Genomic DNA, 19,724 nt, shown 5'->3' with positions numbered 1-19,724 from the left:
CGGTCCTCACCGCACCGGTTCCTTCAGGGGAATTTAAATGCACCACGGTGGTCATCCGCCTGCCACACCCTTTAGAGTAAACAAAGGCGGACACAACTGAGCCACAATCCTTGGGCGATGACCGAAAAATCTCAGGGCCAACAAATGACTCTGATGGCATTTACAGAAGCGCGGGGCGTAGCTGATGCTGAGCCTTAATCATATTTGTTTGTGAAACGTTCTTGTTCTAATAGATTAGAGGTTATCTCCCAAACCGCCCCCTCACTTTTACGCACACATGCGCAAGTTTCGTGTGCTCCTCTCACACACTGCACACGTACACATACCAAAATATACCCCTTTGTCTTGGTCGCCTCACGGCGGTAGCCCCGTAACAGGAATTCAGCGGAGATAGAAGCAAGTGTGTGGACCAGACTGTCTCCTCCCCCCATGGTAAGCGCACACACCACGATTCTCCTCCCCCTGTACCCCCACCTCCCCTCCTCCACACCCCTGCTCGCCCCCCACGCCTTTGTGTGTGTATGTGCGCTCTGTGAGGCTGACTGCGTAACCCGAAAACCGTGTGACGGATGCTGTGCATTTAAAATCAGATTTTATTTTTTTTAATTTTTGGGGGGAATTTCTTACTTGTTACTGTTTTGTATTTTGTAGGAAAGGGGGAACCTGTATGGGCAAATAAAGGGGAGGAACCGGGTGGACGCACGTGAATCTCTCACTTTATTCAAAGCCAGGAAATTTAAAGGAAAGGAACGCGTTACCAGCAAGTGCGGCAAATTGGACTTTCCACCATCAGCAACCCTCCTCTCTCTCTCTCTCTTCTCTTTCGCCATCCCTGCTCCTTCTCTGTAGGTCTCCTCACTTACTTCCATCATTCCTCCAACCTCCTATGATCCCAGAATAGCCTCACGGCGGAGCTCTCTCTAAATATTAGTGAAGGTTTTGGATTTCGGGGTGACTCTGGAGATGGATTAAAGGGACGGTGCACCGCAAAACTGGAGCAGCACGCACGACCACGCCGAGGGGGAAGGGGGCGACGGGATTCGGTGAATTCGCGGAGCCCCCGGGACAGAGGTGAGTGCTGTCCGGTAGTATAGAGGTTCTCTTCTCCCGTACGCAACCCAAAGAAAGCTCAGGAACCTATATGCTTCTCCTGCTGGCAGGAGCTGAGAGGCGACAGAAGAAAAATTAGCACATGGTTTTCACGTTTCCATCGTTGATGATATCATACGCAATCTGCTGATTTCTGCTTGTGGAGGAGTAACTGCTCAGTGGTCATTTTAATATAGTGTTTAATCAGATTCTGGTTACTAGAGCCTTCAATAGATGATCTAAAACAAATGAAAGCTTTTTTCCCCCTTTTTTTTAAATAAAAAAACACATGATTCCTATCCATGAAAAATGAAATCAGTATCACCGTTTACACCCATCTCAATTTATATTATTAAGATAAAGCTACATTTAAAGGACGGCTGTTTCTTTCGCTGTAAAAGCAGGTGAGTTAAACTGACCAAGGTATAAAGTCGAGCAAATAGCGCTTTGCATATGTCTGTTTAAGGGCCCTGCAGTGGACATGGCTTTACATTAGCCAACACAGCAACTTTATTGCTGAATCCATGAATACAGTGAATGGAAAACTGGTGAGCTGTGGTTCTCCACTTCATATTCATCTCATTAATTAATTTCCAAGTTCATTTTTTTGAAAACTATGCATGAATAACGAGTAGGGAGACACCACAAATCTATTTCACTTTATTATTCTGTACTGTCCTGTACTCTTCTACTCTGAATAATAGTGTAGTAACTATAGGGACTTAGGGACAGCAGACATACACGGATCAGCCATTACTCTAAGACCACTGATGATGAAGTGGCTTAAAATCATTTTGCTTTGCTTAGAACTGGATCCTGCTTCTGATTTGTCTTTCTTTGGCATGTGCCAGCCCCTTCAATTAACCTCAAACCCCCTTACCTGCAAAGGCACTCCCCAATGGCAGCAGCCTCCCTTAGCAGAGCAGTACCCTTCGGCAACTGCAAAAGCTGCTCAAAAACAGCCCAAGGAACAGTACTAAGAGCCCAAAGCACCAACCCAGCCTGCAAACTCCCCAGATCACATTCCAATTCCCGCAACCCACAGAAATCCACCGCCAATGTTCTGATACCAGACATCACAAGAAACTCTCAGCGGTCAAGAGTACATGCCCTGATGGGTCTGACATTTTCTGGCAGCACAAAGGCGGTGTGTACAGTAATAGGCAGGTGGTCTCATGTTGTGGCTGATGCTGTGAAGTATGTGAAAAAAAATTCCCTTTTGAGAAATAAATTGCTGGCTTTGATTTTTTGTTTTTGTTCCCATTTGATTCAATTTAATCCCCACCAAAAAATCCCTCATCTCATGAATGCTACAGGATGACTGCTCTATACTGTTCTATTTTGTAGTATAGAAGTAGGTTATATTACAGTGCGTGAGTGATTATTTATCAGTCAGTAGATAGAAAATAAATTTGATCTGATCACTAACCAGTTAATTGTTTTAGATATGTTTTTAGCAAATCTCATTGCATAGCCAGTTGGCTAAATGTTCATCAAAATGAGATGTGAAGATGCCAACCTGGGCTCTGGGAGACTGTAATGGCCAATCTAGACAAAAGACACAAAGACAAAACAATAAGTTCATTCTCAGCTAATTCAAATTGTCAGCCAGCACTCTTTTCTATCAAACAAACAACGACAGGATGTCTTTTTTTAGAAGAATTAAGCTCAGTTCTCCAAGAGCTTTTACAAATATACCATAGTAGCTGCCCTGGAGGATTTTATAGTCACCCAAGACCTTGTCAGTACTGTAGGTTTATCCTTTAATTAGTCACCCATCCATACATTAGCTCACTATCTTTAACCCCACCCCTGTGCTGATGCTCCCTGAGTCATATATTTTCCTCAGTGCCTGACAGACTGTTTCTGCATGCCATGGGCTATACAACCCACTTCATTCACAGGCATACACACAGACAAGATGTACACAAATCGCTTAAACTATAAACACACTCAGACACTTTGCAAGCACAAGCATAGCAGCTCAAACTACAAACAGTGCAGCACACACACACACACACGCACACACACATAAAAGATGCGCCTCAGAGGACGAATGCTGGTGTAATAGATAAACGACCCCCATTTCTTCAGTCAAGATGCTCATTCAGTGCATGTTTGTGTGTGTAATGTGAGTTGGGGTGCGGTTTAAGTGCTGACTGGAGTAGGTCACTGAGACCAAGCTGCTGGGCGAGTGAGACCCAGACCCCAGCGTCTTCCTAAGCTGCTTTTAGCGACACTGAAATCCATCCATCCCAATATCCCCCCCTTCTATGATCTTCACCCCCTTCCTACCCTCACCACCAGACATACAAATACACACACTCACACACAGAGACACACACACACATTTGGCTTTTTTTGAAATATTTTTTTTCTTTGATCTGTGCTTATCTTGTCCTCTTCTCTCGTTTCCAATACATTTCTAGCGGTCATGGAAATTAGACTGTGGAAGTCTTTGATTCTTTGCGCCTTACATTGCCTCAGGGTCAGCCCCCCCCCCCCCCCCCCCCCCTCCTCTGTTTCGAGAGAAACAGAAAAAAATAAAAGAGGGAGGAGATTAAAAATGGGAACGAGAGAGGTGTGCAGAAAGAGGGACAGGTGGTGAAACGTGAAATGAAGGGTGAAAAGGCAGAGATGGGGATATGCTGAGAAATGATACAAGAGAGACCAGCAAGACAGAAACAAACAAGAGCTCAGCAGAAGTACTGAGATGTAGAAGGTGACAGAGGTAGAAAGACTTACAGAGGCCATGACAGCTTTCAGAAAACGTGAGTTTGTTGAAGGGTGATGTGGATGGTATTTTTGGATTCAAGCTTCACAAAAACCTTTGGGCCTTCTCTTTTAAAGTGGACTATTTCTGTGACAAAGAAGGATATTACAAGTACAAAATTTTCATACCTTCATTAAAGGCCAAAGCGCTCCACTGAAACTCATTTGGGAAAGCATAAATCCATTCAGTTGGGTCAGCAGGCCTTTGACACAAGGTGCAGTAGATTTGCATATGGGGCCACTGAGCAAGTGGCCACAGGCCAAATCTCCACATTCATCATATTAGTCAGTGCATGGATTGTAATGAAGATAAATATGGATAAAACAAAGGCAAAGTAACATATAGGAACAGGAATGTTGGTATAAAAAGAACTACTCACAAAGAAAAGAGGTCAAGAGGAAAGTGTTAGTAATGTGGTAGGGAAATGAAACCGATTGAAAAGGAGAGATAAGCAAAATGGGACAAGCAGAGCCAGGAGAGAGGGAAGATTGAGAGGGAGGGAAAGGGAGAATTGGGTAGAGGACAGAGAAAGAGGGGACAGGCTCTTATCGGGGGGGAATGGGGTTCTGTAGAGAGAGCTGTGAATATTTAACTCTGTTTAGTTTTCCATTCCTGCCTTTGGCGTTGGCTTGTCTCTGACGCCTTTTGACTGCCTGCAGGTTACTGATGGAAGGAGATATCTCTATATATGCACGTCTATAATTTTGTGGGGGAAGATTAATTTGAAATGTAACAGGTATGTAGAATTATTCTAAATACTAAGCACCTGAGTAAATGGTAACTGGGCTTCTTTTAGGAGAGGCTTTTTTCAGTTAATCAATTCATTCTAATTCTTTCTAATTATTTTCCCCCATTTGTTTATTTTCCTAGTGACATAAAAAACACTTTTCAAAATATGACAGTCTTGTGTGTTTTGTTGTCTCCCTGCATTTTTGGGTGGCTGCAGCTAAGGAGGGATAGCAGTCATGCTAATCAGAAGATCGGTGGTTCAAACCCTGGCTGCTCCTGTCTGCCAAAGTACCTTTAGGCAAGATGCTGAACCCCAAGTTATTCCTGATGTATCCATTGGTGTGCAAGTGTTAGACAGAAAGTACTTCAGCATAGAAAAAAGTGCTTGTGTGTATGTGAACACACACCACCTTGCATTTAATCATTAGGTATTATTAAGCTCTGGCTCTCTTGCACAGTGTCTGTTTTGTCTTGCCTTCCTCCTGCAACTGGTCGAGCCAGATGGCCACCCTTCCCTGAGCCTGGTTCTGTCTGAGGTTTCTTCCTGACACTGGGAAGGGAGTTTTTCCTTCCCACTGTCAACAAGTGCTTGCTCATATGGAGTGGTCAGATTGTTGGGGTTTTCTCTCTATTACTGTAAGATCTTTACCTTACAATATAAAGTGCCTTGAGGCGACTGTTGTTTTGATTTAAAAAGCACTATGTAAGAACCAGCCCATTTACAACGTGTATTCAGACAAAGTCAAAATAACAACTTTGGATATTAAGTGTGCAAAAAATTAGACTGAATTATTAAATGTTTCTGTAGTACTACTGAATTGCTAAAGCAACGTTATACCATAATTGCTTAGAATATCTTTAATGTTTGTGTTTTTTATTAGTTTTATTATTACTCTAACACTCTAATGCTTTCTAGTTCATACAGAAAACTTTGCAGCACCAACCAGTCTTTGACAACTTTTTGACCTGCTGTTTCATTCATAAGTCAGGGCCTGGCAGACTTTTGAAACATCTTTTTGAAGCTTTAGATTGATGATTGATGGTGGAAATCCATGAACCTGCTCTGAAACTCCACTCTGACATCTCTTTGCAATCTGTTATCCCAACAGGCTGTGACTGGTCCCATCCCAAGATGACATCCCCCAAAAACAAAGCCAAGAAGAAACCACCAAAAGACAGCATGACACTGTTGCCATGCTTTTATTTTGTAGAGGTATGTGTCGCTAGATCAGATGCATGAATGAGTCACCTTTTTAAAATACAGATGCTTGTTTGCCATTTCTCACTGCATTTATTGAATTAGTCCCTACTGAATCATTCCTTTTTCTGTACAATGATACCAGTAGTGAGTGCCTTGTGTTGATTGCATTTGGAGGCATCTGACATCTGTTGTAAAGCAAGCAAGACGGGTATAACTTGCCCTTTTGTATGTGTTTGAAAGTGTGTATTTGTTTGTACTGAAGATGAAACATTGGATGAATCACTTTTTTCCAAGCAAATATTATCTGCGAGTCACTCTTTGCTATGTCCTTGGTCGCATTTGTGTGTGTGTTTGTGTGCGTGCATGCATATCCAGCTCCCCATCGTCCTATCCTCCTTGGTGTCCCTTTACTTCCTGGAGCTGACAGATGTTTTGTCCCCGGCGATGGTGGGCTTCCGTTGCCATGACCGCGACCTCTCCATGCCCTATGTGGAGACAGGCGATGAGCTCATCCCTCTGTTGATGCTGCTGAGTTTGGCCTTTGCTGGACCTGCAGCTTCTGTAAGTCTATATGACACACATGTGAGGATCATTTGGGGTGCTAGTTTCCTGTGTTACCGAGTCCCAGAGTTACTCCATTGGATTGTGTATAAAAATATCCATCCATCCATCCATCCACCCATCCATCCATTCCATCCATCCATCCATCCATCCATCCATCCATCCATCCATCCATCCATCCATCACACCACAATGTTACGTGCTATACTTTAATAAATTATTCTATATTAGTCATACCTAATAAATAGGTTAAAATTGACTTCTATTAAGCATATATTTCTATGGCATTCAGTGCAATGACTATCTACAATCTGTGCAGTACTTCCTGCTTACACCCACCAGACACTTCGTTAGGTACACCTCTCTAGTACCGGGTTGAACCCCTTCTGCCTTTAGAACTGACCGTAGTTCTTAATAACATAGATTCAATAAGATGCTGGAAACATTCTTCAGAGAAATTGGTCCATGCTGAAATGATAGTATCACGTAGCAGCTGCACATCTATGATCTACTCCACCGCATCACAAAAGTGCTCTACTGGAGACTGTGTGTGTATCTGGTGACTGTGGAGGCATTTTGATTGATTTTGCTTCTTGCTTGGTGGTTATGGGTGTGTGAATGTTTTGTGTGTTTTATGTTTTCTTTTTATGTGACATTTTTGTGATCTTCTGCCAAGAGACTGCAGATATTAATTAGCTTTTCAGGTGCAAATGGCAACATTTATCTTAATGTTATACATGGTCCTGTTTTAATTAAAAATAATGGATACACTGTCTGAACTGCTGAGAAAGGAAAGATCCATGCTTTCACATTATTTACATCAAATTACAACCAAATGTGTAACACAGCAGAAACTGAGACTCATCAGACCAGGCAATGTCCGATTTTAGCGAGCCTGGGTGAATAGTAGCCTCAGTTTTTTGTTTTTAGTTGATGCGAGTGGTAACTGGTCTTCTGTTGCTGTAGCTCGTCTCCTTCAAGGTTTGACATATTCACATTATTTGAGCTACTGTTGTCTTCCAATTAGCTCAAAGCAGTCTGTCCATTCTCCTCTGTCTTCTGACATCAACAAGGGATTATTGTTCAAAGAACTTCCCTTCACTGGAAATTTTCTCTTTTTTGGATCATTATCTGTAAACCCTAAAGATGTTTGTGCAGGAAAATCCCTTCAGTTGATCAAATACTCATCTGGCATCAGAAACCACGCCACGAGACATTTTAATAACCTTTCTTCCTCATTCTGAGTTCTCAGTTTGAAGTCAAGCAGGTTGTCTAGACCAGCATTCCCCAACCTTTTTTGCGCCACGGACCGGTTTATGCCCGACAATATTTTCACGGACCAGCCTTTAAGGTGTCGCGGATAAATACAACGAAATAAAACTAGTACCGGTACCGGAAAAAAGAAAATTTATTCATAACACACGTGAAAAGACCAAGGAAAACCGAGTAAACGATAAAAACGATAACAAAATAACGCTGAAAACCAATAAAAACCCTGAAAACTATACATTTCACACCTGAGCCTCAACTTTCGCGGCCCAGTACCAAACGACTCACGGACCAGTACTGGTCCGAGGCCCGGGGGTTGGGGACCGCTGGTCTAGACCATGTGTACACATGTAAATGCATTGCTCAATGCTTTTATTTGCCATGTGGTGGTTTGATTAGATGTTTGTGTTAACGAGCAGTTCTGTAAAACCTTTTTGTAATTAAAAATATTTTTCTGCCACAAGTTTATCCATATTTAGATATTATGTAATATAATTTGACTTGTTATAGTAATACTCTGCTGCCCTGTTTCCAGACATCCAGTTTCTATTGGTATTTTTGGGATTGTTTTAATTTGAAAATTGATTGAAAACTTATTAGAGCATGATTTACACAGGCTGAACTAAAACAACATGTTAAATGAACCTAAAAGTTTGAGTAATAATTATATTTAGGTTTTCCACTGAGCATTTAATTAACATTTAATGAACTCCTTATATGAAAGTGTTGATTAGCTCTACCAGAACATAATCCTGTCACAGATTCAGTGACCTATTATATGTCTGAAGCTTTGAGGGTTTGTGAGTGCTCCACATAAACATCCCGCAGATACACTTGTGCATATAGACAAATGCATAGATCACACAAATGTACAGCTTGTCAAACACTCACAAAGCAAGATAAATGTAGACACTAAATATATACCTGACATTCCCATGCACATCATCGAACACGCCACAGGCCCTCCAATCAATATGCACACTCACACCCAGACGCACACATTCCTAATCCTTCAGCAGACCTCTCCAAAACTCATCTATCATTCCGACTGAAAGTGATCACTGTTCAATAGCACCTTTGCTCCATTCGCTCTACAATGCATTGTTTCCCATCGATCACAATATCTTGTATCTGACAATGATAGATTCAAACTTTTCAAATCTTTTTCTTTTTCATTTACTCTCGTAGTCGTTTGAAGTGTAACGAAGAAAGACTCCATATCTTTTATTCTCCTTTTTTTTTCTCTCCCTCTGTCTGCAGATTATGATGGGGGAAGGCTTGATGTACTGCATGCAGTCCAAACTGAAGACTTGTCCAAAGTCAGAAGGCAGCATAAATGCTGGAGGCTGCAGCTTCAACTCCTTCCTACGCAGGACCGTGCGATTCGTCGGTGCGTATAACTGCCAGTCCTTCAGAGCGTTTGGGCTGCTTGCAGGAGTTAAGGCCACACTGTTATTCAGAGCACACTTAGTTACATGGTGTAATAGTTCAGGACAAATCATTGATGGGCATCTCTGAGGACACGTGAGAACTCTGTTTTTCTAGTTTTTTTTGTATTGTCACTACCCAAACAAGCAAAATAAAATAAAATAGTCATATTAATACAATGAACAGTTTATCAAACTGAGGCCAATGGAAGATGCGTAGGTTAAATTCTGTCCTTTATGCAAACCACAAAGTTAGAGCAAAATGCTGTTGTTCTTAAGATGAATATCAGTTTTGGCTCTGACAAATTATTCATCCTTCTCAGCCTGCAACTTTATCCCTGTTTTAGAGTAGAGAAATAAGCTAATTACATGCATTAAATGAAGGGTGGCTTAAAATGAAAAAGGCATGATATCATACTCTACAGGAAATATCTTGAGGCTGACTTTGAGCTTTGAAGTGAAAACAGTAATTAATTCACCTTGCCAAATTTCTCTGTCTGCGGGAAAGCTTCAAAATGTGACAAACTGAAGGCTTTTGGTGTCACTTAAGGTCGGAGCAAATTAAGCGTAGTTTGCGCAACTGTACACATTCATAAATGAACATCTCAATGTCCGGAAACCACCAGAGGCTTTTAGTTCATTTACTAAGGTTGCCTTACTATCTCTTCCCTTTACCTCTCTCCCTCAGGTGTTCATGTATTCGGTCTCCTGGCAACAGCCCTGGTGACAGATGTCATCCAGTTAGCTACTGGCTACCACGCCCCTTTCTTCCTTACTGTCTGCCAGCCTAATTACACAGCCCCGGGAGTGTCATGTGACAACAATGCCTACATCACACAGGACATCTGCATGGGCAAAGACCAGTATGCTATTATGTCAGCTCGGTAAGGCATTCATTTATATCTAAAGGAGAATAAACACCGAATGTCTCCATCTGCTTAAAATCAAAATTTGCATCATTGCACATATAAAAACAACATAAACGCTAATAAGACAAACAGATTTAATGAAGTCGTTAAAGTAAATCATCAGTGCACTTGTACAGAGTCTTACCTGTCTTGTCAGCGCTCTGGCTCCATGGTCTGTTGCCTTGTAATAAGAATAAGACAACGTTGTGCTACCTAGTTTATTGTCAACATGCCTGCAGTTGGATGCAGCTCATAACTATACATCCTTAATCAGAAAATGTAACCCAATGTATTATGACAATAATGTTGCATTTTTTACTGAATAGGGTGAAACATCACTGTCTTGCAGGAGTATAGCAGACAAGGACTAATGGCAACTTATTGAGGGGATAAAAAGATAAAAATAGATAGAAATGGTTGCTTAAAATAATAAGGATTTTCTTTTTAATGGCATACTTGATAGTAAAGCCAAATGTTTATTTGTATAAGAAGACCTGCCACTCAGCTGCAGAATCTTCCTCGCAGGTGCTCTGACTAAGTTTGGGTTTTGTAAATGCTCTTTTGCAGTGCAGTTTCTAACAAGCAGACATAGGCTAGACAAATAAGCTCCGATCTATGGGTATGAGAGGCACTAAGCACACACACACACAGGAAAGATTATAGCTAAATAGAGTTGATACAGGGATAATCCTTGTAGTACAAGTGCATATGTTAGCACTGCTTTACTTGCCGTGACTCTTATTGACACAATGCATTCTACTTGCTACTCACCTCAGTGTCTAAAGGATTAGCAAGACATGTTCTATAAAACGCTTGCAGTTTTTGCCAAAACTAACATCATCTTAACCTAAATATAGTTCCAGCCTTGATCCTCAAATTCATCCTTTTCACCTAACATCACGTCATTATAGGCATGCCCACCCGGAAGGCAAGATGTGTGTTTTTTTCCACTGCTTCTCAATTATTTGTGTGTGAAAATACTAAACCTGCTCACAAGAACAGTGGAAAAATCTCACCAGCACAGATTACCAATGCTCAGTCATTTACACTGACACAGAAATAAGGCCTGATTAGATTAGTCATAACATTTTTAATAATCTAACAGTATTACTGGCTTGCCACTACTGCCCTGTAACTCCGACTCCAACTGAAACTAACTACCAGTGGATCGCTGTTATATAGCTTGCTAACATTACAACCGGCATTTGCTTTGACAGTGAGCAGTTTCATGTCCTTTACCTCCCAAAGCAGCAACAATGACACACCCAGAGCAAAATTTGTACAACGTAATGTGATTTTTTTCTGTACTTTCATCCTGTTGGCCGTGAAAGTGAAAGGGTTGTTCAGAGAGGAATCTATAGATCAGTAAATTGCTCTGGCAGAAACTTGGCTGGATGGTTTCTTTGTGCTGGAAATACCACAGAGACTCTTGCATGTGGATTGATGTGTCCAAAATGGGCACTACATTTTTTTCTCTTACTTTGAGAAGTGATCGCAATATTCACAGACAGAAACAGAAGGAAATTTGACAGGCCTGTGCTGGAGTTCTATGGAGTGTCCAGTGTTGACCTGCATGTTTGAATGGTGTCCAGGGCTCTGTGCCTGGAGGGCAATATGACTGAAATCTATTCATAAAATAGACCTTTAGGCCAGCCAAAGTGTATTCAGACTCCAGGTCTAAAAGAAAACATGGCCTTTAAAGAATAATCCTTGAATTTAGCCTGAAAAAAATGGGAAACGATAACACAACAGCAGAAGTTAAGAGCAAACACAAGATTTCTTTCATTTTAAAAAAATTAAATTAAATAACATTTCTGACCTCAATTCAATCACTCTCCCTTTAATGTTCCCACTAATGCCCAGTGGTATTCTCTTTGTGTTTATTAATGTTCACATCCAAGGACACACACTCAGTCTGACAACTCTCAGTCGGGCAGACACACAGATTTTAATGTCAAATGCAATCCGGGCATAACAAGAGCAGCCGCGACAGTTTTATTCAGGTTTATTCAAGAGGCAATAAACGCTCTCAGAATACACAAAGCCCTTTATGAAAACAGGAATCGAATTCTTTTTTTGTCTTTACTCTTCCGCTTCTAACTCTCCCTTTTTCTCCCTTTAGGAAAACATTCCCATCCCAGCATGCAACGCTCTCTGGCTTCGCTGCTGTATATATCTCTGTAAGCACTCCCTTCGCCTTAATTGCCGCATGTGTTTGCTTAAGTGTTGTGTATCTGCATGATGTTTGTTTGCTTGTGAATATGCGTGTGGTTCATTTGATGCTTTTTTTTTATGAATAGCTAATTCATTAGAACTTTAAAACAGGAGAAAAACTATATGCAAGGTAACCATGTTTAGTTTGATACTTTTTCTAAAGCCTGAATGATACATTAACATTTTGTATCTTTGTCCTTGCACAACAATTAATTTTGTTTCATGATAACTATCCAGAACTTCCACTAATTCATAACAAACATTGCTGCTGGCATCATACAACTTGTATGATCTACAACCATATCAGCAACTTTCAACTGGAATTAACTGCCATTTGATACATAGTTCATAGATTTTCAGATTGCATATTATCCTCAGGCTGGGCTCACATCTGACTCAAATAAAAAATAACTGTAACTGTCAGATTGAGGTCAGGTTTGGGGGTTCATTGTTACGTTCTAGTGGATATTTTTGCCGTTCTGCAATCTGGCACTGACTGCAGCAGTATGTGAACTGTACGGCAAAGTAGCACTGTCATTTTTCCACGAGGTAACACCCCCCCACACACACACTCCTCCACCAATGGCTATTGCAAGCTACTGGCCATATCACTGCTGCCTCAGTGAGCCCTGTATGAGCTCATTAAAGCTCACTGGACAGATTTCTGACAAGATAAGGCAGGGGAGCTGGAGAAAAGCAGCTGTTGGGTTTGTTAGCACTACAACATGTTGTCGGATCTTCGCGCTGATGCCAGGTCTTTTTTTTTTTCAGTTCTGGTCATACCTGTCCAGCAAATTTAGACATTCATGTATTTATTGTGTTCAGTATAAAAAAACTTTTCTGCTAAATTTAAATAAAATCAAATAAAGAAAATACCTAAGAAAATTTCTCCACAAAAGGCAGATAGTTGGTTCAAGAAGTGCCGAGAAAATCTGCATCGAAAATAACGCGCATCTCTCCAGGCTGACAGATTTTCCCTCTTGCATCAAGAAAAGCAGGATTTTTATGCACAGCACTAGATAGACAAGCTTGTTAGAAAGGAAATTTTTTGCAAAGCCTGCATTCTGTCACTCAGCTGTCCTCCGTTTTATATAATCGAAATATGGTGTGCATGCAGAGAATGCGAACGGCCAGTAACTGTAAATATATTTTCCCCCTTTCACAGCCTGTCTTTCTCACTCATCGGCTTTGCTTTACTGCCAAGACATTTGAATTCGAAACTACTTTGCCACATGAGCTAAAAAAGACATATACAAATAAGATCAAAATAAGTTCATTTCCCTTTTTCAAGACAATATGAGTTATATTAAAGAGAATGCTTCGAGCTGCACAGGAAACAAGAGCTATTGTATAATGGATGTCTTTGGAATAATTGTTATTAAATATGAATCTATATCCGCTTTACTTTAGCTTTTCTTAGTACAAAGGGGGATTAAAGGAGGAAAAGCCTGTATCTTTAAAAATACATTTTTAACATTTCAGTATCTTAACTGTACAGATAAGACTGAAAAACTTTTTAAGTGCTGATCATATTTGCAAAAGTGACCGTATTTGAACAGAATGGTCCAAGGAGCACCTAGTATTTAATTAGCCTGTTAATACAATTTACTGCATAGCCAGCCTTATTAATTGTCAGGTAATTGAATTCAAAAGGTAGCAACAATGCACACATGCTCAGTTCAGCTTAAGTGGTGCCAAACAGACAGCTTGTGGCTATTTAACTGGCTGTTGCATCCAGCTTTAACTGGCACATCCTGGTTGGCTTCATTTTTCAGTCCTAGAGGTAACTCTTGGAGGTAATGGGCAAATTATTCGTCTTTAAGAATGCAGCCTGGAGAGCTGTTTCTCCATTTATGTTAGGCTAAGCTCCAGACTTTGGCTTAATATCTAATAAACAGATATGAATTTGGTGTTGATATCTCTTCTAACTAGCATATTGTTTTATTATTAACCGGGTAATGCAATCTACATTTGCACTACACACTGTAAAGTAATTGTCTACGTGCACCTGAGGTAAAATTATCGTAATGCCTTTTAATCTTAATCCCGGGCTTCATATGTCTCAAACGTCTGCTCTTTGCTGATATGCTGTGTGTGTTTGTTTCTCTCTGCAGATGTATTTCAACGCCAGCATCAACAGCACTACTAAGCTGCTGAAGCCGATGCTCGTCTTTGCTTTCTGCATGGCAGCAGGCCTTGCTGGCCTGACGCAGATAACTCAACACCGCAGTCACCCTATAGACGTGTACGTGGGATACGTGATAGGAGCCGGCATTGGAGTCTACTTGGTTAGTTCAACAAAGTGCACAAAAATGTTTGCTCCTGCTTTTTTCCCTGAATTGCGTTATATCTAATAATAGAACTTTCTAAAAAGAAATCTGAATTAATGAAGATGTCTACAAATCTTCTATTTTAGGCCTATGTTTGTGAATTAAGCATCAGCATGTGTTTGGATCCATTCAGGGATTTGTTTGTCCGTGAGGAGTAGTTAACCATCAATATGCAGCAGGGTGGGAATGACAAAATGCACATAAATAGATTTTCTTATTAACGTGGTTTAGTTGTTTTGCTGTGACTGAACTGTCCCATTGTATTATTCTAACAGTATCACAGCATGTGCTAACAAACGCTTCTTTCTTTCATCACCTCTCCTCCCTGTGTGGCTTCCATATATTTCTCTCCGAGCATTTTTTTTTTTACTGGCAGCCTATATATAGCCTTTTCTATTACGGAGGGAAGGGAGAGGGAATGAATAATCCGATAAGAATTTTCTGGAACAATTTCACACTTCGTTTTAAGAAAACTTGTCGTTGCCATTTTCCACGCTCCCCTCCTCCTCGCCTTCTCTGTCTCTCTCGTCTTTCACTTTTCAAGAGGGGGAGTTTTTCTCCTTGTCATTAAAGGATGAAGAGAGGGGTTAGAGAGGGATTCACGCTGACCTCAGGAGAATAGCAGGAAAGAGAGATGTCTATTCACGCAAACTCTCTCCACTAATATGAAAATCTAAATTTTCCCTCCTAATGATTAAAGAAAACACAATTTCATGCTCTAGTCTTTATTTAACACCCTGAGTGGTTCTATTTCCTCATTTATTTCTCCTTTGTCCCTCTGTCCCTTGTTAGGCTGTGTACGCAGTGGGAAACTTCAAAGCCTCGGAAGAAGATGCTCCGTCTTTACAGAGACTAGCTTCAGCACAGCAGAAGGATGGCCTGAGGGTGTTGAGTCAGAGGAGCCATGACTCCTTGTACAGGAAGACTCCCAGGGTGTCTGAAAGCAGGGAGGAGCTGGGGTTGGGATCTGGAGCACGGAGTAAGGTGAGGAGGGAGAAGGCATCCCTGGCCTCCCTCAAACGAGCAAGCGCTGATGTGGAGCTTCTGGCGACCAGTCGTCCCATGGGCAAGGAAACCATGGTAACCTTCAGCAACACCTTGCCTCGAGTTGCAAACGGCAACAGCCCCATCTCACCCTCAGAGGAGCCAGTCACCACCCAGCGTCACATGACGTTCCACGTGCCCTTCGACCCACAAAGGTCTCGGCAGCTGGTGTCAGAGTGGAAGCAGCGCTCGATGGAGCTCCGTAGCCAGAGCTCACGAGATGAGGAAGAGGGAGGAGATGGAGGAGGTGAAGGAGGCACAGCTGCAGGGGAAGGGGGCGACCAACAAATGCCGTCTTCTCTTTATCCCACAGTGCAAGCCAATACCACCACACCGACTGGAGCCAGGATGGTGGTGGCACCCCCACTTGTTCACATCCCTGAGGAGGCCTCTCGGCCACCTCCTGTTTCCCCTAAGAGTGCCAAGACACGGGCAAAGTGGTTGTCACTCACAGAGGGAGGAGGACTAAAAGAGCCTGGAACAGGGCCCATTGCCGTGTCGACTCCCCGTGTGCCCAACACGCAGCCCAACCAGCCTCCCAGCCAGCAAAGAGTCACACAGGTGAGGTAGAAATTAGAAAATGAAAGCCTAAAAACGATCACAACGATATTATCTTTAGCCATAATTTTTCATACTTTATTGTCACGTGGCATGTAGCCAATTCAGTTTAGACAGGAACGGAGATTTAACAGCTGCCATATGCTGTGTAAACTACACATCTATGATTTATTTTTACTGGTATAATCAAAACAACACTGGTGGGAGCAATTTCACTGATTAGTTTCCAACATAAATCAGTCTCATAAGACTTCAAATGCTAATTATAACTAGAGTTAAATCTTCTGAAAATATTTTAGAGGTATATAATAGGTTATTATCATGCTCTGCCATGTCCACGCCAATAAATGTCCCTCTTCCTGGATAGTTGTTGAGTAATTTATTTGCAGCTGCTCTTATATATGGATTATCATGAGATTTTTGTCTCTTTCTTGCAGGTCGTAGCCATGTCAAAGCAGCAGGGTCAAGGACCTACTACTCCTTCCACTAAGACATCAGAAGGCGGCTCCTCCTCTGGTCCTGGCTCCAACTGCTCAGAGTCACCATACTACCGGATACCATCTGATCGAGACAGCTGCACTGGGAGCAACCCAGGGAGCATCGCTGGCAGCGGGAGCATCGTCACAATCGACGCTCATGCCCCTCACCACCCGGTGGTGCGTGTGTCGGCCACTAATGGCAAGCCGTGGGAATGGAGAAACACCATCAGTGGCAACATGATGGCCGCTGACCCGACGGGTGACAAACACCGTGCCGCGCTGCAGCGACAAGACAATGTCAGTCATTACCGGGACTACAGGACACTCCCAGTGAAATCAGACTCCCTGTGCTCCTCCTCGGTCAGCTGCAGTGCCGAAGGAGGAGCTGATCTGCCTCCCCCACCTTTTCCCACCTCCTCATCCCCTCTTCCGCCCCCACCTCAGCTGTCGTCATCCCCTATCCCACCACCGCTTCCTCAACCATCTTCCTCTCCCTTGCCTCCCCCTCCACCACCAAGCTCCTCCCCAATGCCTCCGCCTCCCATTCACCCCACCTCCTCTCATATGCCTCCACCTCCTCACCCATCCTCTCAGATGTCTCCACCACCCCTCCCATCTTCCTCTCAAATGCCTCCCCCTCCTCACCCCTCTTCTTCCCAAATGCCTCCACACCCACACCCATCCTCTTCGCCCTTGCCTCCACCACCGCATCCCTCTTCCATGCCTCTACCTCCTCACCAGTCTTGCTCCAGCATGCTTCCTCCACCTCCCCACCCTGACTTACTGATAGATGGCCACAACCAGTTATTGTCCCGCACTTCCACCCTGCCCCGTCGGCCGTCTGTGTCCGCCCGAAGCCATGCTGAGCAGGAGCACTACTACAAGGCCATGCAGAACGAGAGGATGTTATAGTGAAGCGTGAAGACAAGAGACACCATTGTAAAATCACAGATTGTACTAGAGAAGGGAGGACTCTTCTCAAAGAGACACTGAAGAAAAGTAGGCAGCGATAGGTGAACAGAGTTTTATGACTTTTGAGAAATGATAAAGTGGTTTAGAGATCCTGGATATGGAATTGAGGACTAGGTGAAAGTCTGGCAGAATACAAACTCAGCAGGGGGATTTTTTTTTTTTCCACTTCCTGCATACACAAACTACCCACAGTGTTAGCTCAGCAGCCCTCACTGAGAAAAGAACAGACAAGAAAAGAAACGGATGTTAAATAGAGCAGGGAGAGAAATTAAAAACCCCAGTTTACCTCTGGTTTCAGCACGCACATCCTCTGTGTTTCAAAGGAGTCGAAGAGGCTGCAGCTGAAAGAGCTGAATGAATGGATTGGGATTTGCTAAATCAAGTTTCCCTTGAGATGGGGATGAGACTCAGAAAACAAAACAACTACAGGCAATACTAGCTTTTCTTGAAGTTGAATAACTGTTTGAGGTTGCCAGCCATTACACACAGAGAATTTGCTCTTGTTACTAGCTATAAAAATCATCCTTCAAAGCATTCAAAAGCTATAAGGATGCCGTAAAGTCAAGTTCAAACACAGGTTTAAGAGTACTTGCCAATAGCAACAACTGACAAAACCACAAATTCTTATACCTCCAAATAAACAAACCACATAACAAATTCTTACATTTGAGATCAGGCAGATGCGCTTGCATTTACCAGAAGAAGCAGATTTTGGAAACATTGCTTCTGGAAGGTAAGCAAGAAGGAGGAGAAAGGATGATTGGATGTGGGGAGGATCGTGCACAGTTGGGCACCCCTATACAGACGTCACTGAATGGATTACTGTAGCAAACATGAGAGGCAGTCAAGTGGAAAGAGAATTATTCCTAACATGAAGAATGTGGCTGGACACAGCACAGCAAGCCAGACAGACGGTCTGTCTTTTCTGTGCACGAAACCTTCCACGGAACGGAGCTTGAAGCCGCGCTAAGGAGATTAACGTGTTTATCAAACCATGCTAGTACACTCTTTGTATTTGGCCCTCTTGCAAATCGTAATAGTAAAGGGAATGTTAATGGAAAGCTGCCCAGCCAGTAGTGTTGCCCACCGTAACCTTGGAACAAAGTGGCTTCAGTAGGTACCAGTTGGATGGGCGAGCTGGCTTTATAGCTCAGTAAAAAAACATCCTTATGAGTAGATTTTAAGTTTTCAGGTCTTGAAAGTCTTTTCACTAGCATTTTGGCTTTCACTTTGCTTCTAATTTATCAGGAAACGCCAAACAGAAAGACCCAAATCATTCTATTCATAAATTACTAATACCTGCAAGTTCAGACTTCACCTATCCATTATCTATACCATTTTTTGTTGCAGTTTTAAGAGATTATCAACTATACCTTTTTACAATATGAGGCTAAATTATTCTATTTTATATTTAAAAACTTCCCAGTTTAAAAAAACAGCCAACCAGCACTATGATAAGCTAGGATTTCTTTGAAATAAATGTTGGTAAAACAATCTTTACTAAAAAATTCACTTCCTCTAGACTTTTCATCAGCAAATGTAATTTTCTACTGTAGATAAACTATGGCCAACATGCATTTGCTGAAGACAACCATGTAATACGTTGGAAAGGCCCAGTTTAACTGAGCAAGAGGGCCTTGAAGTGAGATTTGCCCACTGCACTAGAAAATGACTCCAAATCATAGACGGTTGTAAAGATGGATGCATCTACAGTAATGTCACCCACTGGTTTCTGAAGTCCAGTTTTGAAGCGTTTCACCGTCGCCATTGTTGTTGCAAAAAAATTTAAAAATGGATGTGATAAGGAAAAGCAGATCATACTGTGAAAATGCATGCTCATTGAAGTGAATGTTGTTATAGTTTGGCAATATATACAAAAAAATGGAATTAAATTGAATTGAACTGAATCATTGGCTAAAGACTTTAAATTGACCCTCATTAAGAAATGAGCGTGCGGTTTCATAGCAGAGATAATTGTCTATTTTAAAACACAGAACAAGCAAAATCTACAAAACAGCCTTAATTTTTAATTCATTATGTCCCAAAATGAGTGACTGAGCCCATAAACATCAGTCATTCTATCAGCTGATGGGCAACCTAAGATTTTTTAGTTTTCATTTTTATACTGTCTCTGGTCAAATACAGTTTAGTGACTTTAGGCCTTCAATAA

General features: G+C 42.0%; 1 protein-coding gene across 3 annotated transcripts; it reads left to right on the top strand.

The window, feature by feature from the left end:
- Window positions 1-73: 73 nt before the first annotated feature.
- Window positions 74-19,461, top strand: plppr3a (phospholipid phosphatase related 3a). Of its 3 annotated transcripts, none has more exons than XM_042222383.1 (10): window positions 74-432; window positions 850-1,071; window positions 5,701-5,804; window positions 6,168-6,353; window positions 8,883-9,012; window positions 9,738-9,933; window positions 12,080-12,137; window positions 14,286-14,459; window positions 15,294-16,106; window positions 16,541-19,461. In XM_042222383.1, the coding sequence occupies exons 3-10, from the start codon at window positions 5,724-5,726 to the stop codon at window positions 17,492-17,494; spliced, it is 2,592 nt and encodes an 863-aa protein (XP_042078317.1). In that variant the 5' UTR covers window positions 74-432; window positions 850-1,071; window positions 5,701-5,723; the 3' UTR covers window positions 17,495-19,461. The 3 variants fall into 3 exon arrangements, with proteins under 3 accessions (XP_042078317.1, XP_042078316.1, XP_005926088.1); XM_042222382.1 differs by having other exon boundaries at window positions 652-1,071; XM_005926026.2 differs by lacking the exon at window positions 74-432 and having other exon boundaries at window positions 493-1,071.
- The last annotated feature ends 263 nt before the right edge of the window (window positions 19,462-19,724 follow it).

The sequence above is a fragment of the Haplochromis burtoni genome, unplaced genomic scaffold (assembly GCF_018398535.1).
Source record: "Haplochromis burtoni strain Fernald_Lab_line unplaced genomic scaffold, NCSU_Asbu1 Contig_85, whole genome shotgun sequence".
Classification (NCBI taxonomy): Eukaryota; Metazoa; Chordata; class Actinopteri; order Cichliformes; family Cichlidae; genus Haplochromis; species Haplochromis burtoni.
This window is presented reverse-complemented; position numbering and strand designations above follow the sequence as displayed.